Here is a 21,335-nt window from a genome sequence, read left to right on the forward strand (position 1 = left end):
GTTGTAATGCTGGTATTTCCACTGCTTTTACTTTTCGATATTTTCTATAAAAACATTGATGTATTAGTTTCCTATCACCATATTAATAAATTTTTAAACAAGAGATTTTTTTGTTATTGGGAACTTTTGAAAAAATACGTTGTGGAAAAGTTTCAAAATTAATGAAAAGGAGAATCTATAAAATGTGAGAAAAAAAAATTTATCATTTCAAATACTTGACACTGAAAACCAGTTTTAGTAACAAGTCTATGATAAGGTATGTTCTGATTTTTCTTCTTGATCTCTTTAATATGCATATTAAAATGAAACTGTTTCATTAGGATGACTGTAAACTAGTCCAAGTATGGTCTGAATTATCACCCGAGCCTCCAGGATATGACGCTGAAGTTTACAACGTTGGAGTCTAACGAAATGAAGGAAAAAAACATTTGGAATTCACCAAATTTTTATTTCACCAAGTATCGATGCAGGTAGAAAAACTATGAATTGCAAATTTGGCAGGGAACGAAATTGGAGAATTACTGGAATTATTGAAAGATTTTTTTAGATTATTTCATTGAACTCCAACGTTGCAAACTTCAGCATCATTCAGGATTCGTGCTATTTGAATTTTGATTTTTTTTAGTCTTTGAGTTACCTGCTTAATTCAGGAAGTACTTAGACATTTACTTAGATTTACTTAGATAAAGGAACATTTGTATCCAACACAAAAATATAATTAAAAAAAAACTAAAATTGTCTTCAAATATCAGATGCTTATTTTTTGTGTTATTTATATCGATTCATATTTTTTAGGAAATTAATATTTTATCAAGACATCGTAATAGCTTGTATACAAAAATATGTAATTGTTAAAATCATTCGATAGTTTATCATTGTATTCTGTACGCTTCTGTGAGGTTATGTATGACGTTTCTTTGAAACCTTCAAAATACGATGGAAACTCGATAAATTTACTTACCCTCGAAAATTAAAAGGTGCCATTCTCATTTTCTTAGCGAAATTAACGAATGTCAAATGCATTTTGCCGGATTAATACGTCTTTTTTTCCAAAGTATATAATGATCAAATTTGATGCATCGAGTCCACGAAGACTAGAGTAAAGGAGAAAGGAGCAAGGAGCCCGAAGCCCGAATGCAATGTTGGAAGAATGGTCATGTCCATAAGTGATGAACGGTCCGACAATTCCACCGCCTAGCAGCACTACCGTTCGTGGTTGCGGGACATTTGTCAGCGCGGATACCGTGGCGCGGATTTTGGAGTATCAACAGAATTCGTTGTCGTATATTTCTTATTATATAGCGATGCTTATAGAGTCGCATCTCAATATACTTCCGTTTAAATTATAAGGCGGTAATATTTCAGTAATTTTTTTACGTCCAGGTTATCATCGCCGCGGTACTACAAAAATGGTATATTTTTACCCGATGAAATTTACGATTAACCTCTTAAGGACGGGGATTTTTATGTTGAAATCAACCTTTTTTACGCAAAATTTGTGCATCATATCAATGAATTTTTCAAGTGGAGTACCCGACCAAACCACCAAACTAGGTAGTGGTCGATGTTTCGACCAGACTCGTCCTTCAAAGGTTAAATACCATTAGCGTTCCCGCCAACGTTGCATAATTTCGCGGCTGGAATATAGTAGCTGACAAAACTTTGCGAAAATGCTAGAAAAAAAATATTGTTTGTTTCAATTTCGATAATGGTACGAAGACAAGGTGGCAAAATAATTATTTAAACCCATTAATAATTGAGATTAAATAGATTAAGATTAAATAGATTAGAAAGATTCACGAATTCACAAAGTGAATTAGACTATCTTTTTCTGATAAAAGAACCTTTTGAGACTAACCAGTCGAAAAAAAGATTTTTTTTTACATTGCGCACATATATATATTTATGTGAAAAAATCATTCGTCGACATATATACGGGGTATGGCCTAGCAACGAAATAAAACGCATAAACAAAAGAATATTGCGTAGTGCGATGAACGGAATATGGCGATCTATTTCTTTCTGAAAAAGCCCGTTAATCTTCCAGCTTTTTTGCGTCGTTTGTTATTGACTAAAAAAGTCGTAAGCTTTATGTTGATCGTATAGAAGATACGCCCTCTTGTGTTTCAGTTGGTTGGAATTTTCACGAAACGCACGGTCGTTTCGAGAAGGTATTTCCATAAGATTCTCGAGACTTCGCAGCGATTGGCCGGTTAATATAAATAGAGAGCGCGCGCAGCACAGCGTCAGTATTCAAACAGCAACTGAGCGTGTAACATTTCACAAAGCGTAAAATCAAACACACCAACACTTTGACAAAAGTGAAAAAATATTGAAGTTAAAAAAATACTGAAGTGAAAAAGTGAATCGTGAGCAAACGTCGAAAAGTAGTGAAATCTGTATTTCCATAAATACGTTACGTGTGAATTATCAAAGTAAACAAAAATGACGAAAGCTATTGGAATTGATTTGGGAACAACCTATTCGTGCGTCGGAGTTTGGCAAAATGGTAAGGTGGAGATAATTGCTAACGACCAAGGTAATCGTACAACACCGAGTTACGTGGCTTTTACCGATACCGAGCGTCTGATCGGTGACGCAGCGAAGAATCAAGTGGCTTTGAATCCGACGAATACGGTTTTCGACGCAAAACGTTTAATCGGTCGTCGCTTCGACGATCCGAAGATTCAGGGGGACATCAAGCACTGGCCTTTCCGAGTAGTGAACGATGGTGGCAAGCCGAAGATACAAGTCGAATTTCAAGGTCAAACGAAAACATTCAATCCGGAAGAGATAAGTTCGATGGTGTTGACGAAAATGCGAGAAATCGCGGAGGCTTATCTCGGTCATACCGTGAAAGATGCGGTGATTACCGTGCCTGCTTATTTCAATGATTCTCAACGTCAAGCTACTAAAGACGCCGGAGCTATAGCTGGGTTGAATGTGTTGCGAATCATAAACGAGCCGACCGCAGCTGCGCTTGCTTATGGTCTTGACAAGAATCTAAAAGGTGAACGCAACATCCTGATTTTCGACCTTGGTGGTGGAACTTTTGACGTTTCCATTCTCTCCATCGCCGAAGGTTCTCTCTTCGAAGTGAAATCAACAGCAGGAGACACTCATCTCGGTGGAGAAGATTTCGATTCTCGTCTTGTGAAGCATTTCTGCCAGGAATTTGAGCGCAAATTCAAGAAAAATCTGGCTAACAATCCACGTGCTTTGAGAAGATTGAGAACAGCTGCTGAGCGTGCGAAACGCACATTGTCATCGAGCACCGAAGCAACTCTTGAGATTGATGCACTTTACGATGGCCTCGACTTTTACACAAGAATATCCCGAGCCCGTTTTGAAGAACTTTGTGCCGATCTCTTCAGAGCAACGCTCGAACCGGTTGAAAAAGCTTTGAAAGATGCCAAGATGGACAAGAGTATGATAAACGACATTGTACTGGTTGGTGGTTCGACTAGGATCCCCAAAATTCAGTCTCTCCTGCAAAATTTCTTCAACGGCAAACAGCTGAATCTGTCGATCAATCCGGATGAGGCAGTAGCTTACGGCGCAGCAGTTCAAGCAGCTATTTTAACCGGAGAAGATGACAAGAGCTCTGCTCTCCAAGATGTTCTCCTTGTTGATGTGGCTCCTTTGTCTCTTGGCATTGAGACTGCAGGAGGCGTCATGACCAATATCATCGAGCGCAATTCGAGAATCCCCTGCAAGCAGACTCAAACTTTTACCACTTATGCGGACAACCAACCAGCTGTGACGGTACAAGTTTACGAAGGTGAACGTGCTATGACAAAGGACAACAATTTGTTGGGTACATTCGAGCTCACTGGTATTGCCCCGGCCCCACGGGGCGTTCCTAAGATCGAAGTAACTTTCGATCTCGATGCCAATGGCATTCTTCACGTAACTGCCAAAGACACGGGCAGTGGACGCACCCGTGACGTTACGATCCGCAACGACAAAGGTCGTCTGAGTAGAGCTGAAATTGATAGAATGCTTTCGGACGCCGAGCGCTATCGCGATGAAGACGCTAAACAACGAGAGAGAATTGCTACAAGAAACCAATTGGAATCTTATATTTTCTCTGTGAAACAAGCTGCCCAGGAATCCGGTGACAAACTCTCCCAAGAAGACAAAAATAAGGTTATCAATTTGTGTGAGGAAGCAATCAGTTGGCTCGATGGCAATAATCTTGCTGACAAAGAAGAATATCAGCACAAACTTGAAACTCTACAGTCTCAGTGCTCGCCCATCATGACTAAGATTCATCAAGGAGCCCCCAACGGACGACAATCCTGTGGTGGCCAACAATCTTATGGAGGTGGACAAAATTCTGGACCAACCATTGAAGAGATGGACTAGAAAACACGTCAGCATACTGATATGTTTGCCTCATTAAACATCTCAATTACCATATTATTCTTTTAATCCTCATGATTTTCGTAGACCAAAGTTTAGAAACTTTGTAGAAATGTCTTGTTACATCTTATCCATTAACTCACTTGAACTCTTCAGATTCATAAACTTCTCCCTTTTATCGCAACCTTCAGAACTGAAATACTAAGACTGAAGCATTTTTTTTGCCAATGTATACTTTTCTGTAACAGTATGAAAAAATTACAACAAGAAAAATAAAAGATGTACAAACATATAAAATTAAACATTGTCTTATTCGTGTCTTATTTCTATTCCTAATATCTATTCAATTATTCATAAAATCAGATATAATTACACTCGACGCGTTAACTGGTTTGCACACTTTTCATCATATTGGTGTTTTCCATCTCTTGCATTTTTAATAACAAGCTAGCAAGTGTGTGCCGTAGTAAATGGAATTTTGCTAAGCTCAGTTCAAAAATTTTGCGTTCTCCTGTGCTCAAGATCCATTCCATCAGGATTACAGGTTTGAGAATTCTTGAGAGCGAACTGTAAAAGACGTGCAACAATATTATTCCAGAAAGATAGATCAACAGAAAATCAAACCTACAAACCTTGATGAAATAGTGATGTCTATACGCCAGAGGAATTTTTTTACTCTGGGGAACATTCTTGTGGTTTCTGAAAGGCTGTTCAACATTGCTGGTCTTTTGTGGCCATAGAGAACAGCACACAAATCATCTATGCATTCATTTTCGAATCTGAAAGAAAATTTATTGAACAAGGTTTAGTGTTTATCAGGTCATTATACAGTATATTGTCAATTCAATCATTTGATTCTAAAATAAAACTATAAAACGATTCAACTGTTTCGAAAACAATATTCATTTATTACCCAATTATAAGTTTCCCAATTCGTTTAAATACAAAACAGATATAACTGAGTTTACTGCTGAATTAATTTGTTAACAGCAATGTCAACATGTAAGTTTATTCATGGTAAAGATTAGTACTTTGTGTACCGTGAATTTACTCTGAACTGACGTTATAGTTATCATTGTCGCAGTAACAATTATCAAAACCAATTCAACAGTAAATTTTTATTACTCACTTCAATTCCTGCAGGCATTGTTTGAATTCAGCATTTTTTATAGAATTATTGGGAGCTCTGAGATGAACCCGAATTATCATTAGTATCGCAGCATACCACTCGTCAACTTTGTTCTGTGGTACATTATATTTCTCAGCTATTCTTTCAAGCACTCCATCTTCGATATGCTCCTGTTCTATGGATTTGACAGCAACTGCATGTCAAATTTAACGAATAACAATTACATTAACACACATCATACTTCCGGAGTACAGTAACAAACATGATAAAAGGTTATGTTTTAGTTGAATGTAAAACAGAAAAAGTCTTAAGAATAGTAGCACTTTTATTATCTCACGTTGAACAAGGGGTCGTAACAATGTTTTTCGCAATTCTGACAAAAGTTTTCCTTTGTTTCCCAAATTCGATGACAGTTTCATTAAAGTTGTGGAAGACATGTTTGATTGTTATTATCAACATTCGACGACCTGTCAAATTAGTGAGTAATTCTAGTGTTGAATAATTCCAACAGAGGCGCCACTAATCGATGCTGTATTGGAATTCCGTTGGAAGTAATGAGGCAAATAATTTACAATAATTTTAAGCTCACACTCGGACCAAAAAATTATCAATGAAGAAAGATTTGAACATTTCTCTTCTTGATTTCGATAAATCATCGCGTGTGCATTACCGTTGTCTTTGGCGCAGTTTTTGATCTCACAGTTCGACTTTTTCTCATACAGTTTTGACATCAGTTTAAATTTCGTAAAAACGTTGGAAAAAATGGACATTAAAATAACGGAATTGATTACAATGGCACGATTTCTAGTTTCACAGAAGCCCGTCAGAGGGCTACGGATGAAGCGCTCTCCTGTCAGCGAAGCACCACCCGTGCGCCAATAAAACATTCAAACAAATGTATTATTCGACACATGGTGTGGAGGATAAAATACGAAAATACCTTGATCTATGTATTATTATCTGAAAAAAATAAGAATCTCTATCGGGAATATCGGGATGTTCTGAATCACCTGATAGATTCTTATTTTTCTCAGGTACGATATAATTTCTAAGTATAATATTGAAAATATCGATTTTTATCAGCTTTGCCAGCATTTTATCTACGCCTGCATGTTTTCTCAAATGGTTTTTAACGCTCTTAGGCACAATGTTTTTTGTGACTCCGTACCCTTGACTCGTTCGATTATATCGTTCAGTCAAATACCGAGCAATAGTAACAGTGCATGAGAATGATACGCTCTGAAATTTACCTCTATTTTTTCAAATTTCTCACCGTATTATTTGATCGAGAAACAGTGAATCGCGGTACACCGAAACAACGACCTAGCAACCAATATTGCTCAGTAGAGTTCTCAGCGGTCTTCCCTACAAAGGGAAGACCGAGATAAAACCGAATACATAAAAAAAACTACGAATTTTATTCAATTTCTTCAGATTTTTACACAATTGAAAAAAAAAAACAATGCATCTCTCGATTATATGCAAGAATAAGTAGACAAAATGCATTAAACTTTTGACACAAGATTTTACTTCAAGTACCGTGTGTCACTTCTGAACCGTTAAAGAAAAATAGCACAAGACAAAAAATCAATATTTTTGATATCATTAAAATTGTGTTTTAAAAAAATCGTACATTTTTAGGGAAAGCCGTTTTGTCCTAAAAGTTCGTTTTCCTGAAATTCTCGAAAAATCACGTCACGAAGCATAAATTCATTGATTGTTGAGGGAAGAAAGAAACAAAGCTTCTCAGACTTCTGCGAAAAGTACAATTTTTCCAAGTACCCTCTTTTGACCCTGTTTTCCCTAGATCAGTCGTTCGCATTCAACGTTTTATCCATAAATTCTTAACTCGATAGTCGCCCATTTTTCAATGGAAGAAAGTAATTTTATTGATTTCTCATGCGAAATGGAATTTTTGTTTTATGGAAAAAAAATTCGATCGTGAATAATGGTGGTGGGAATGAATTTAGTAATTACATGAGCATCGATCGATCCGTCGGTTATCATTACCAAATAACTCCAACATCTGCTATTGTAAGCTGTACAATTATAGAAGCCAAATAAACATCGCACATTATTGCGTCTCGGGATCATACACTTTCGTCGTGTTACGAATTTTTGACTTACTTTTTACCTTCGAAAATACTCGCCAAACATTTATTATCTGAGATAACACGATCAGTCGTTGTGTACAAACGTCAGGAGCGTTAACGTGAACACAGAAGTTGGGACAAGCGCTTCGGTAACGCTTCTCCAGCGCTGAATCTTCGAATTTATTTTTCATATCCATCGCAACGGTGAGTATCTTGGGCACTTAGCGAAATTAATTTTCTCGAATTGCTGGTCTCAGATGAAACGAATGGGGAATTAGCCATGATTAAAAATAGTATTAACGATTATAATTCCTGATGCATTTTATGAAAATGTGTATATGGTAGCCATAAAAGACTTTCCATGAATTTCATTGCTTAACTCCAGCAAAGTAAAGATTCATGGACGTTCTGGGATAAAATGAAATTTTCATCTTTTTTTCGAAGCAAAAAAGTAACCGAGGGAAGAAAATTCAACGAATTTCGTAGATTTTCTCTTCAACTCCTTCATCGAGCATTTAAATCTCTCACGTTGATTCTCATCGTTCATGGTTTTTCGATTTCACAGATGCTGCAGCAGCAAAGACCAGAAAAAAATGACGGGATGTGGAAACGAGGAGCGTTGTTGTCATTCGTGTTGAGCCTGATGACCAATACTGGTGGTGTATTTTCACAAAAGCCACATTTAGGTGAGGGAGTTCGTCTCAATCCTTTCGAGCATTATTTTGGAGACATAGGAACCGTGTCTGTAATCGGGGCTGATCATTGGTTTTATCATTTGTACACCTCGCAACTTTTCCAAGATCCATCGGCATTACCAAAATTTATACAGCCGGTTGGGCTCTCAACGAGAACGATTTACAGTTTGAATTTTGTGACAACGCTCAACAATTGATAAAAGCTTATTTTCGTGGCTTCGAAATGGAAGGAGAGACAGAACTCTGGACCAAGTTTGCCGATGATTTGTCCATACCCGTTTTTGCTAACCATTTTGGTATTGAAGAATGGGAATTGTCGAGCGATAGACACGCCTTCATTTTGGTTAGGATCAAAAAATCGTACGACAACCAAACACTTGCTGAAAATGTCAAACTCAACGATACGAATGCCAAACAACTCGACAACTTCGATACCATCGTGAATCTTCCCACGCATTATATCAAATCTTACGCAACCGGAAACTCCCTCTATCAGGTGAGAACAATTTGGACTGACGGTACTCATTAAAAAAAAAATTTATTCGTACTTGAAATCCCAGCATACTAGAAACATAAAAAACGGAATTTCTCTGGATTTTGACGGTTTCTATTATCTAACATCCTCAGGTCTTAGTGTTTGAAAAGCAATTCTACGAGCGGATCAAAAATGCCATGAAGGATCGTGGCTTAGCGGTTTACTCAGACGCCCTACGACGAATATTTTTCTCACCTCCTTATGTAATACGAGCAGGAGAGATACGAACAGCCAGTCGTAACCGAGCGGTCGAGGATTGGGCAACCAAGAGTGTTCGAACCTCCTATTACGATCGGAATTGGTTCAGTGCTTGGAGATCCGAACCGTACGAAGTTTTCTTCTCGAGTCTTATATTGTTTTATCGCAACGCAACGTTGTTCAATCAGCTTGACGAGCTTCTACGAGACGAAGTCCTCCTTCAACTGGAAATTCCGCTCGTGACACGTCTGATGTCTGAATCTTCGCAAATGTCCTTTGTAGATGGAAATTTCGGATATTTCGGTGACGATTGACTCTCGCGTAGTTATTCGTATCCAGGTCGATCTGGAAATGCACAAATGTCTTTAGATTTTATATCATAAACGAAAGTCAAAGGTCCAGTCGCAACCTGTATATCTTTATGCTCTGACAATAAATACGAACATTTGAAAATGCTATTTGTTGACACTGCTTTTTCGTTCGTTCTTATTCAACCAATTGCTCTCTGGCACTCTCCTACTTTAAACCAAGAGCCGTAATGTGAACTGGAAAATCAATTTTTTCGTTGTTCGGAAAATTATATTTTTTCATTCAGCGAAAGTCAAGTTTTTCATCATGAAGTTTGGATTTCATCATCAAGAATTTCACCATCAAGAAATATTGGATTCATTGACTTTTCTTAAAATTTCTATACTTTTCAACTTTAATTCTCTGTTTTCAAAAATAATTCGCCAAATTTCATTACATTGTACAGCAAGCAAAAAAATAATTTTCTTACATCTCTGTTCGGTTGGAAGAACTTTTTTCCAGAAGTACCTCTCAGCCCCATGTTTCCTCTTGATATCTTCCATCCTTTTCAAGTTTTTCGATAAATTTTTCAGCCTCGGTTTCCGTTAGTTTTCCAAGATCTCTCGCTACTGCGACGAACTCATCGCGAACACATTTCGGCATGTTTTTCGAACTACCCGAAAGATAAATGCTGCCTCCCCGTTCCAACAGTTCCCAGCATAGTTGACGCTCTTTTTGTATCACGTGCTGTACGTAACTGTAAGAAAAGAAAATTATAAGCAAGTCGTAGAGGATTGCCGAAGGACCATTTCGGTGGCTCTATCTAAATTTTTTGTTCAGAAATTACAATGCGGGGAGCAAATTACAAAAGTTGAAACGATCTCGAAATATTCAAACAATATTAAATACTAACATTTTTTCTTCCTGATCTCTGGAAAAGGCACAAAATACTCGTAGATCATTATTCTTTCTGATAGATTCAAAATCTTTGCGGCAGTGATAATCTTTGTGTTTGTTTCTACATCCGAAGAATAGTACAGTGTCAGCCAAATTGGCATTAAGATGAGACTGTTGAAGAAGAAGAGATCGGAATGGAGCAACGCCCGTTCCAGGGCCGATAAGAATCATTGGTTTGCCATAAGTGAATTTGAAAGTTCCTTTCTGAATGGAAAAAATAATTTCTTCTCCTGGCTTCAACGTCGCGAGCCAATTGGAGCAAAGGCCGAGTCTCGGTTCCACAAGCTTCGTTTTATATTTCACTACAGCGACCAGGAGATGAATTTCGTTTCTATTCTCCTCGCAGCTCGAAGCGATGCTGAACGCCCGAGGCTTTATGGGGCTCATTATTTCGAAAAGTATTTTCAAGCTCAGCTTACGCGCAGTATGAGGAAAATCTCCAAGGACTTCGAGTATATTTCGCCTGGGTCGATTTACATAACTGAACAACTCTTCTTGACCAGCGGGAAGCGTGAACTCATGAAGTTTTTCCTTTTCCAACTCATCCTCGCTTATCGAAGCCAAAACTTGCATTGTCGATCTCCTGGGCTTGAAACTCAAATCCCAATATTGTTCGACAATTTCTTTCAAAGTCAATATTTGCTTCAGTGCCGCTGGAACTTTGATTTCTTTCTCCTTTACGCTTATCAACGTTTCAGGACCCAATGCAATCCCATGATGCATCAATAGATTGAAAAAGTTTGCTACTTGCTTTGGAGAATTTCTGGGTTTCACATACAAAATGTCACCCGGTGAGTAATTTACGTTATTGCAGTGGAACTTTATCAATCGAACATCCTGGAAATGATCCTCTGAGGTTGTCCGAATGTTTTCAAGAATTTTTCCAATTCTCAGCTCTTTATTTAACTCTACTTCCAGTCGGAAAATATCTCTATTCTGTTCCAAATTGTCTATTTCTTCTTGAACAATGTTCACCTCAAAACGTTCAATAATTTCATGATCGCTGTGCTCTGAATAATCGAGTTTTACATTGAATTCTTTGCTTATAATTCTCCACAAATTCTGTGTCCATGGATCTACAACGGCATCAATCCCAAGATCATGCTGATCATCCGCTAATCCAATAGCCTGAATTTCTTTTGCTCCCAACTGTGCCAGCCTACGGTTCAATTTTTTTGCTGCAAAATTATATTTCTTATAAGAACTGTCACCCAGTCCCAGGACCGCGTATTTCACATTCTCTAAACATTTGGCTGGCAGAGTTTTACGCAATAACAAACGCCAAAATTTTGTCATATTCTTTGGCGGGTCACCTTGGCCGGTTGTTGCCACTACAAAAATCACCAACCGTTCTTCTGTCAATTTTGCTATCTCATAATCGTCCATTGCAGTGACAAAACATTTTATGCCATTTCTGAAAGGAAAAAAAAGAAACACATTTTTTGGGAATTCATAGCACCAGCGTGTCTTTCAGAAATTTTTTATAAACAAGAAATTGAATTTTTCACCATGACCAGCAACTAAAAAGATAAACGTTTTAAAAAGAGCAGAATTTCTTTTGACCTCTTCGAAATTACGAAACAATGGTTTTTTGAAGATTTTTTATTTTGCAGTTTTTTCCACATATACTTTTGTATTTTTCTATATAATTATGAAACCTCGTTGATCATTTTAAAGAACAGGAGGTTCACATTTTTTTCTTTGACATACAACAAAGAAGAAATAACCTCTTAGCACTCTTCCAAATCTGTTCGGCAGTATCCTGAGCAGTTCCAGTTTCACTTCCATACAAAATCGTCATTTTCAATTCCATATTTTCGTCTCGTTGTGCTGAAATATTTCATATAACTTGGCGAAATAAATGTGAATAGGTTTTAAAGCGTCTCGAGGTAAACGTGTCTCCGAGCATGTTGCAAGTCACAGTGAAATCAGCTGTTGCTATCGTGACGTCATTATGTAAAGCAGACGACAATACTTGACGCGTTGCCAGGTTGCCACGTTGCCTGATATTTTTTTTCGTGCACCACACGATTTGAAGTAACTCGGGGCGGGAAAAAATATTTACTCAGACATCCACAGATATAAACAAAAAAAATTTGCGAATTCTCTCAAGGTTAACTATGTGTGAAGGCGCATAACCATTTGTATCTAAGGGTAATAAGAGAAAAAATACAGATTTTAAACTTATTACTTTGACTCTTAATCATAATCATTCCCAAAAAATTTATTAAAATATTAACAATCACAATGCTTAATATATTATTTTTAAAAAATCATCTTTATTTATAACATCAGGGATTCCATGAAATCATGATTTTTAATTGATCACTCTAAATCACAATTATTCATTTCATTTACTGAAGATACTTATGAAATTATAAATTTCAATATTTGTTAACAATCGATGTAGATATTGTCACATTCATGAAGCATTATTAATAATTATAACATCTGAGTAAAACGTTGTATCACATCATATTTTGCCATGGTAAGGCCCAACCATAAAGTTTCTTTGTTTCCTCTTTTCGAAAAATATTTCGTTCTCAAGCAACTCTATATAAAGAAATATTGAATAAAATTGATCGAAAGAACGAGAAAAATATATAAAAAGATAACACAATAGGAGGGAAGTATTGAAAATATTTTGTTACAGATTTCGAATGATTTTTTGACATTATTTAACCGGTCACTGCTACATTAAGTAATCATTTAAAAGAATGTGAAAGTGTCTGATTTCTCGTAGCTGTTCTGTATCACCAGTCAATGGCAATGAAAGAAAATAATTCATCCGTGAAGATGAATGATTTACTCGTGTCATGCTCTCTTTAGCGTTGATGCAACGGACTGTGAGTTTGCATGATCAGCGGAAAAATAGTCTAAAAATACGTATACCTTCGGTAAAATACTAAAAATCTCAAGATCCACTTGTTTTTTCACTATTTAAAATAATTCATTTTGAGCATACCCGTCTCATAGCCACATAAATTTCCGTTGCCTACTTAGAAATTTAACGATAAAAATATTTTGCATACTGGTCGTTGCAGGCAGTAGGAAATGAAAAATGTGACTTTTGCTTTTGTGAACTGACATTTGCCGGCACTTCGGAAGGAATGCATTTATTTTCGTATATCTAATTTCGAGTATTTTCCACTAGTTTATTCCTTTTTCTTCAAAACGGTTGATTTATCTGTCTCAGTTGGCCTCGATGGAAATATCGCGAAGAGCGATAGTTGCACGGCATTCAGAGTCAACCCCAATGCATTTTGAAACTGTAAAACCATAAAGAAAGCCTTCATTAGTTCGATTTTATTTTTCCTTCGAAAATACGCAATCTACATCTGAATTTTCAAGAAACTTATTTGAAAAGAAAAACAATCGATAAATTGAAAAGTCATCGCTGCAATGTCTTGAGCAATTATTATAAAAGGGCAGAACTTGAAAATCACATGAAAAACGAGTTTAGTCCAATTGTACGAACCCACTTTTTCAACAATGAAATAACGAGCGAAATTTCGTCAGTGCAGTTCTGACGTTTCTGACGAAATAAACTAATCGAGAGACTGTAAAATTGACGAGAAAAATGAATATTTAGTCGGAATTAATCGAATTTAAACGTGACCAAAATCAGTTCAATACTTTTTTAACAAAATTGTAATTCCTGATGAAATACTCGTTGCAGTTGCGGTAGACTTATTAGAAAAACCAGGAGGACAAATAAATCAGCATGATAAGAGTTTCTGTATGAGAAAAATCGGCGATTCGAGATATTCTTATCTTTAACGTACTATGATAAATGCATCATCGATCAAAAGTCCGTACAACAGCCACTGGAATGAGACGAGCGTGCCCATCAGAATAAGAGGAAAAGGTAACATCTCGGTGCTCTTCGTTCTCAGTACTTCACCCTGAAAAGCGTGTGTGGTTCTTGTAATATTCGATAGTAAAACGTAAAATTTACTGGTCGAACGGTCGATTATCAGAATGATATGAAACTCCAATTTTTTACGAATTTCATGCTACTCAGAATGTTGTTTTTACATTTTTTTCATGGATTATCCAAAAAAAAAAAAATAGCATCATAAGAAAACCGGTTTTACCAAATGCAAAAAAGGTGAAGCTATGAGCAAAATCAAAAGGACCGTGACGATCATTCCGTATCGAAATTGAATCAAATCCTGATGTTCCCACTGGGCGTATCCAAGAAAAAATCCGGCGAATACGGCCGCTTTGACGATCATCCCGATCACTTGATCCTGCAATTATTTTCACAAGGTCATTAGCCCATTCCATTGTTTTTCATGATATCGTTCATGAAGCTTTTACAAATTCTCACCTTGTCCGGAGAGTAAGCATAGAATACCAGGACATAAATAATGTTGACCGCTAAACCAAAAAGATTGATGTTTATCATTGCTGGATCTCCAAGAATCAAAGCGTATCGAAGCATCAAAAGACACCTGCAAAAATTCATCAATTAATTCAACATCGAAATGAAGAAATAAACGGGCAGAGTGAGAAACATTGACAATGAGACTTTGTCCATGAACCATGTACATATTATTGTCTTGCACGTTAAAAAAATGTTTTTTTTACTCTTGAAATATCCTTGAAACTATATAGCAAAAAGTTCGTTATGGTGAGTTATTTCCTTCTATTCTAAAAAAATGTCTGAATAAAACAATCGATATTTTCGACTGTCTAAAGCAGGACCCCTTTAAGGAGGGTGGATCTAGACGATACAATGTTGCCATGCTAAACCATGTTAAAAATATTAACAATTTCAAAATGATAAGAATTTAGAAAAATTTGGTAAATGTATTCCTTAAAAATATATAAGACAATATAAATGTTTTTAGATTTTTTTAGATAGATAAGAACTTTGATTAAACGCTCAATTGTTCGATAACCATGTGGTAAAAAAATTTGAAAGAAATTGTATTTTGTATACTTGATGCCAAAGAATGTTATCACGAAATTTTATCAAATTCTGATTATTTTGATTTCGTGATCCACCCTCCTTAAGATGATTTTATGAAGTTCGTTATAAGTCTCTTTGAAAATGCAGTTTTAGAAAAAAAATTTCTTAGCCATTTTCCAAAATAAAAACAAATTTGACTGTACTCATTAGCGAATATTGAGTTAATTATTTTTTAATCAACGAATTATAGTGGAGTGATTATTAAATAATATTGATTGTACAAACATGACAGTTCCTCCCACAAACGGCGTTGGATCGACCCCTTTCGTTGTTCCTTTCTTGTAAATATCTTTGCAGATAAGCCTGAAACGAACGAGCACATAAAACTATTAAAACACTTAAAAAAAAATCATTCGTTTAATTCGAAAAAAAAGTATTAAAATTTCTCGGTTGTCATTGGGGGTTACGATTTCTTTTATGATTTTTCGAACGTCAAACCTGCAACGGGAACGAAAACGACGCGAATTTGGTATTGCCGTAAAATGTCCAACGATGCGAAAAAAATTGAACTGTTCTCTTCGTTTTTTCATCATAAATTGAAAAATGTACGATTAAGTTGACGAATATTCACGATTGAATATTCCGAGTTTTCGTTTATCAAATGGAACGAATTTTCAAAGTGATGACAAAAAAATATTCTCCAAAATCGGGATCTTTTTTTTGTCTTCGTTCATTTTTCCGAGGAAATCTCCGATGATAAAAAATCGGCTTGTTGACGGTTGAACCAAGCACTCGGATAACGCAGTTGATTACTTATTTCACAGTATGAATACGTTGGCTGATTTGTTTAGATCGTCTTAAAGTCACGAGATAAAAGAAAATTTGAAACCAAGAAAGTTTCGTAAAACTAAGTACGCTATTAAAAGTAGCATATTCAAGAATTCCGAGTTATAAAGTTTTGGTAATGAATTTTCGATTACAATCTTACGCATGCACGAGATCACTGAATATACTCAAAAGCAACATTATAAATAATAATCGATGTTTTTTTTCTACTCTCGATAACAGCCTGGTCGCTTACTATCATTCGCGATTATCACACGATGTGACATTCAAAAATGAACGTGAACGAAACACTGATGCGCGTGATTCGACAACAAAAAAAGTGGAATTATGAAAATCAATCCAACGTTGGACAATCACAATTCTTACTGAATCGAAAACAAAGTTATGAAAATCGACTCTGTTGTATTCAAGATTTTTATCTCTGCTCTTAATTGTCGAATAATTATGCAGTTACTTAAATCAAGACGCAACAATTAAACATGAACGTCCGTGGTGCGTATTTGATTTATTGTTCGAAAAAAATGCTCAGATTATCGTAATAAAAAATCCTGGAAATTACACTTCAATAATCATGCGATAAGCGAATAAAAGTATAGAAGACTGAATCATAAATACATGTCATTGCACTGATTGTAACGTTACATGACATAAGTAATTGGAGACTTAACAAAAGTGCAATCTTATACGAAAGCGACATGCGTACGGATTGCATGAGAAGACTCACGTTCCAGCCAACATTTGACCCATGGTCGTGATGACAGCGCTTGTCGCCACGATTTCCTTCAAGTTGAGCGAACTCATATTGCTATTTTTCAACACAAATTATCGTTGATTCAATCCTCTATATATCACGACGACACCGAACAACTTTGTGATAGCAAAAAAATGAGAATAAGAATGTGAAAAAAATCAAATCAATCTCGAGCCTCGTGCTCGAACGAATGACTGGGTTTAAGACACGACTTTATCCATACGTTCACTCGCCACGACGTTCCTTCGCCGACTACCCGACTAGCCAGAGTCAGAACCGCACCGCAGCGCATTGGTTGGTCACTGTTATTATTATCATTCTCAGCAACGTAAAAATATTGGAGAGGGAAGGTGGCGTTCATGAAAAATAATGATTTCTGAGAGTGTCATAACAAATCTCTTTTGTTTACCTCTCGCATTATGTCATTCATGACAAGATTTTTCAAAACGTAATTTTAATCAAGGTTTATATTATGTCTCAAGATAACATTTATGAATTTGCGTACGAAAATGTTCGAAATTGCTGAAAAATTTTGAATTTCGTGATCATCAAAAAAGATCATGATTCATTTTTCATCTCATTGAAAAGTTTTCTTGATTTTGTTGTTTAATTCATTTCTATTAAAATTGAGTAGAAAACAATCCGAATTTGACGTCGGAAACTTAGCAATATTTAAAAAATAAAATTTTATGGTTATGTCGATCAAAGCGTCAAAAGTTTGAATAAAGCTAATATGGATGTTCGTGACACATTTAATATTCTCCTTATATATACGTAAATTTATGATGACAAGTATCTCGTTTTCATTTTCCCCCTCCATCTGTGATGCTTCGATTGACCGGTAACTGATTTAACCTTGGAGTGATTGTAATAATTATGAAAACTGTATAGTGTGGAGAGGGTTCGATGGCTATATTGAGTGTTCACCAAGGCGGATTAACGATTGCTATCAAACGAATATCATATTCAGCTGATGATACGGTTTCAACGCTTGCAACAGTTTGCAGAACAACGCTGACGTTTGTTATGTTGGCAATAAAATATCTTAATCACATAAGTAGTATCATTTGAATTCAGAGATCCAGGTGATAAAACTGTCATAAAGGAGATTGGATATTTTATGTTGAGAGAGTAACTGATTTTTTATTCCAAGAAGAAAGTATTGTTGCAAATATTTGGTGACGTCGTCACCAGCTCTTGAGATGTCTGAGGACACTTCGCCTCGTTCGGGGAGTACAATGGGGCCCCATGTCCAAGGGCAAGGGATTCTCGTCTTGGCGAGAAGGGCTGAGACAGATTTGAACGAGACGCGGAGTGGAACACAACACTTTACTATACCCCACTAATATCACTGTGCAATTAGAATAAAGTCAGAAACATAATCAACTAGCTTATCCAAAATTTCTTACACTGAAAAACAATAAACTCAAATTATATTACAAGCGCAATTGAATTTACCGGCAAAACGCCATTAGTTCGAAAAGCGCCACACATCATCTAGCGACGCTACTTGCTGATGAAGCGCGAGTTGTTTTCCCCCTCCAGTAGGCTGACGAAGCACGTCTCTTCCATTTGCAAGCGGCTCTTTTGGTACGTGGTAACTCTAAATTTTTCCAACAAAATCCAAAAATATTGTTATCGCCATGAAGCATCCGTGTGAAAAAATGTTCTTTAAATGTTGTTTCGGCATTCTTGAATGGAAAACTACGAGTATTTTTTTGCGTAATTGTTGTTATGGATAAATTGTCGTGCATTATGTTCTTTGAAGGTTATGAGATGAGTGTTGATCACGTTCGTTGACGTTTAACTCGTGTCCCGTATTTTTCCAACTACGATAAATATCCTACGCTCAAGGAACATTCAATAAATACTTTCTTTTCAGGATTTGAGCCATGGGTCGTGTTATTCGAGCTCAACGTAAGGGAGCTGGATCCGTTTTCCGCTCTCACACGAAGAGAAGGAAGGGAGCACCCAAGCTTCGATCTCTCGACTTCTCCGAAAGGCATGGATACATTAAGGGTGTCGTTAAGGTTTGTCATCAATTTCAATCTGTTAATCACACTTTTGTTTAATTGCTTACCACTATTCGACAGCACACTTAAATTTGTCGGTTCCTTCAGAACAGAACAATCATTGAGTCGAGTACATACACGTATTTGTTCGAAATTGAAAACAATATTATTTTCTGATACAGCAAACGATGAAGTTCATTTATGTGCTTGAGAAATGAATATAATATAGTAAATGAAACAAAGCTTTTAATGATGATTTCTAGTAAACCTACTTCTGAAGTTTCATGAAGATTGTAAACTAGAGGCTCTTTCTGATGCTGCACAAACACATCTTGTTTTGTCAATTTTTCATAGCAATTTGTTTGATAGAAGTATTCTTCATTTATGTAGGACATAATTCACGATCCGGGTCGTGGAGCTCCCTTGGCAGTGGTGCACTTCAGAGATCCGTACAAGTTTAAAACTCGCAAGGAATTATTCATCGCACCTGAGGGCATGTACACAGGCCAATTCTTGTACTGTGGTAAAAAAGGTGAGAATCCATAAAAAAATTTGAACAGAAATTAACGATAACTCTTAGGTCAGTTCACAAATTTTTGACATGATGATTTCTAGGCTTACTGATTGTAAAAATGCAGATTTATTTCTAGAGGCTCTTCCTGAATCGTTTCAATCGATTACCCACAATTCTGTGTAAAAAAGCAGTTTTTTCAATGTTTCTTTTTCTTCTTCAGCAAACTTGCAGATCGGCAATGTGATGCCGGTTGGTACAATGCCTGAAGGTACCATTGTGTGCAACCTCGAGGAAAAGACCGGCGATCGTGGCCGGCTTGCAAGAGCATCCGGTAATTATGCTACTGTTATCGCTCACAACCCTGACAGCAAAAAGACGCGCGTCAAGTTGCCATCCGGTGCAAAAAAAGTAATTCCGTCGAACAACAGAGCCATGGTCGGTATTGTTGCCGGTGGTGGTCGTATCGACAAACCCATCCTCAAGGCTGGTCGTGCCTACCACAAGTACAAGGCTAAGAGAAACTGCTGGCCAAAGGTAAATTTTAATCTTTTTATTCTTTCGTTCATATCATCATATTATATTCGGAAATTAATTGATATACAAAATCAAACACTTAAATTATTATCATCGTATTACAATTTTCATTGTTTCTTCTATCTTTCAATCTGCTTTCTGTCAAAGCCTTGATTCAATAGTGTCGATCATTGTTGATAGTTTAAAGCAAAAAACAAAAGCAGTAAAATATAGATGAGAAAACTGATCACTGCAAATATGTTCTACTCTTACTAGATTTCATACTGATTTTCCAATGATGTCTTGACATTTGAAACCTGAACAATCGTGTGGTCAAATATTAACTGAGCAAACGAAGAATTGAGAAAAATATTTAATTAGCTAAGAATCAATTAATGATGGGTTTTCTCTAATTTCCCTCTAACAGGTTCGTGGTGTTGCTATGAATCCTTGTGAGCATCCTCACGGTGGTGGTAATCACCAGCATATTGGTAAGGCTTCAACGGTAAAACGTGGAACGAGTGCTGGTCGGAAGGTCGGTCTCATCGCTGCTCGTCGTACCGGAAGAATCAGAGGAGGAAAGACAGACACCAAGAAAGACGATTAGATCAATTATTATTGATCATCGTGTGGTCTTTGTTGTACAATAAAAAAAAATTAAAAAAAAAAAACTAAAAAAATCGCAATATTTGTATTCATTTTACTTGTCATTACCGTATTTTTATTGACACTCGTTCGTTTCCTCCTGTCATTTTATTTGTGTACAATTCGATTTTTTTTCTTTTTTATAGATATAATCAAGTTTTCGCAAACTATACAAAAATATAAGGAACGAGTATATTTGGCGCTTTTTCCGAGCATTTACCAAATCTCATGATACTAATAAGCAATCTGTGATGGAGGGTATGAAAATTTGATAAGATGTTGGTACATCAAAACGAAAGATATCTTGAAATCTATGATTTTACTCTTAGAAAAATTGGGAATTTGATAAAGTCAACATCCTGTTTGAGGGATTGGATCTGTAGAATTTGAGGATTGAGTTTAAATTCGATGATAAGAATTTTTGAAAGTTGGAATATAGAAAAATGGCTTAACACAAAAAAAGTAAAATTACGGTCAACATTTAAATCATTCAAATCCGTCCTATTACATTTTAATTTTGGCGCGCTTTTAATATTTCTTGAGAAGTTTGGAAGGGGATGGGGAGAAGGTCCGGAAGTGCGTCACAGAAGCGTGATTGTGCGCGCTGCCGCGCGAAAAACGTTCTATTTAGGTTCGAGTGTCGTCCCCTGCTAGTCTTTCAAACGTACAGAGGAAATAAAAAATGTTTATACTATTGCCATGCCTGCGGGGTAAATATGTCGCGGGCTTCTCAATTATTAAAAATTTAACTAAATTTTGAAACGATATACGAAATGAAAATTGATGCAAAAAATGAGTGGACAACGCAAGATCTAATCCGTTGAAAAAACCATTTACTCATCCTCGTTATTGAAGCGGGAATTTTTCCAACAACGA

The 21,335-nt window shown here is 36.3% G+C and overlaps 6 protein-coding genes and 1 long non-coding RNA gene across 8 annotated transcripts; 3 read left to right on the forward strand and 4 right to left on the reverse strand.

Moving 5' to 3' along the window:
• Window positions 1-961: 961 nt before the first annotated feature.
• LOC122406604 (uncharacterized) lies at window positions 962-1,760 on the reverse strand. The gene is made up of 2 exons (XR_006260020.1): window positions 1,481-1,760; window positions 962-1,401 (listed from the first exon to the last, which is right to left on the reverse strand). It is a non-coding gene; the product is annotated as an uncharacterized lncRNA (long non-coding RNA).
• Window positions 1,761-2,227: 467 nt separating this feature from the next.
• LOC122406597 (heat shock protein 68-like) lies at window positions 2,228-4,667 on the forward strand. Its single transcript, XM_043412130.1, has one exon. The coding sequence runs from the start codon at window positions 2,446-2,448 to the stop codon at window positions 4,366-4,368; it is 1,923 nt and encodes a 640-aa protein (XP_043268065.1). The 5' UTR covers window positions 2,228-2,445; the 3' UTR covers window positions 4,369-4,667.
• LSm-4 (Like Sm protein 4) lies at window positions 4,415-6,209 on the reverse strand. Of its 2 annotated transcripts, XM_043412144.1 has the most exons (5): window positions 5,832-6,209; window positions 5,495-5,687; window positions 4,998-5,144; window positions 4,739-4,932; window positions 4,415-4,604 (listed from the first exon to the last, which is right to left on the reverse strand). In XM_043412144.1, exons 1-4 carry the CDS (start codon window positions 5,929-5,931, stop codon window positions 4,749-4,751), a joined length of 624 nt encoding a protein of 207 aa, XP_043268079.1. In that variant the 5' UTR covers window positions 5,932-6,209; the 3' UTR covers window positions 4,415-4,604; window positions 4,739-4,748. The 2 variants fall into 2 exon arrangements, with proteins under 2 accessions (XP_043268079.1, XP_043268078.1); XM_043412143.1 differs by lacking the exon at window positions 4,415-4,604 and having other exon boundaries at window positions 4,658-4,932.
• An 834-nt stretch (window positions 6,210-7,043) lies between these two features.
• On the forward strand, window positions 7,044-9,473 carry LOC122406601 (torso-like protein). Its single transcript, XM_043412140.1, has 3 exons — window positions 7,044-7,791; window positions 8,153-8,778; window positions 8,910-9,473. The coding sequence occupies exons 2-3, from the start codon at window positions 8,506-8,508 to the stop codon at window positions 9,327-9,329; spliced, it is 693 nt and encodes a 230-aa protein (XP_043268075.1). The 5' UTR covers window positions 7,044-7,791; window positions 8,153-8,505; the 3' UTR covers window positions 9,330-9,473.
• Window positions 8,804-12,424, reverse strand: LOC122406599 (NADPH-dependent diflavin oxidoreductase 1). The gene is made up of 4 exons (XM_043412138.1): window positions 11,988-12,424; window positions 10,217-11,674; window positions 9,794-10,060; window positions 8,804-9,360 (listed from the first exon to the last, which is right to left on the reverse strand). Exons 1-3 carry the CDS (start codon window positions 12,071-12,073, stop codon window positions 9,835-9,837), a joined length of 1,770 nt encoding a protein of 589 aa, XP_043268073.1. The 5' UTR covers window positions 12,074-12,424; the 3' UTR covers window positions 8,804-9,360; window positions 9,794-9,834.
• Window positions 12,425-12,519: 95 nt separating this feature from the next.
• LOC122406602 (sugar transporter SWEET1) lies at window positions 12,520-17,044 on the reverse strand. The gene is made up of 6 exons (XM_043412142.1): window positions 16,749-17,044; window positions 15,464-15,541; window positions 14,594-14,717; window positions 14,358-14,513; window positions 14,046-14,165; window positions 12,520-13,529 (listed from the first exon to the last, which is right to left on the reverse strand). The coding sequence occupies exons 1-6, from the start codon at window positions 16,823-16,825 to the stop codon at window positions 13,416-13,418; spliced, it is 669 nt and encodes a 222-aa protein (XP_043268077.1). The 5' UTR covers window positions 16,826-17,044; the 3' UTR covers window positions 12,520-13,415.
• A 1,166-nt stretch (window positions 17,045-18,210) lies between these two features.
• RpL8 (ribosomal protein L8) lies at window positions 18,211-20,500 on the forward strand. Its single transcript, XM_043412139.1, has 5 exons — window positions 18,211-18,365; window positions 18,658-18,805; window positions 19,178-19,319; window positions 19,522-19,835; window positions 20,242-20,500. Exons 2-5 carry the CDS (start codon window positions 18,668-18,670, stop codon window positions 20,419-20,421), a joined length of 774 nt encoding a protein of 257 aa, XP_043268074.1. The 5' UTR covers window positions 18,211-18,365; window positions 18,658-18,667; the 3' UTR covers window positions 20,422-20,500.
• The last annotated feature ends 835 nt before the right edge of the window (window positions 20,501-21,335 follow it).

The sequence above is a fragment of the Venturia canescens genome, chromosome 2, assembly GCF_019457755.1.
Source record: "Venturia canescens isolate UGA chromosome 2, ASM1945775v1, whole genome shotgun sequence".
NCBI lineage: Eukaryota > Metazoa > Arthropoda > Insecta > Hymenoptera > Ichneumonidae > Venturia > Venturia canescens.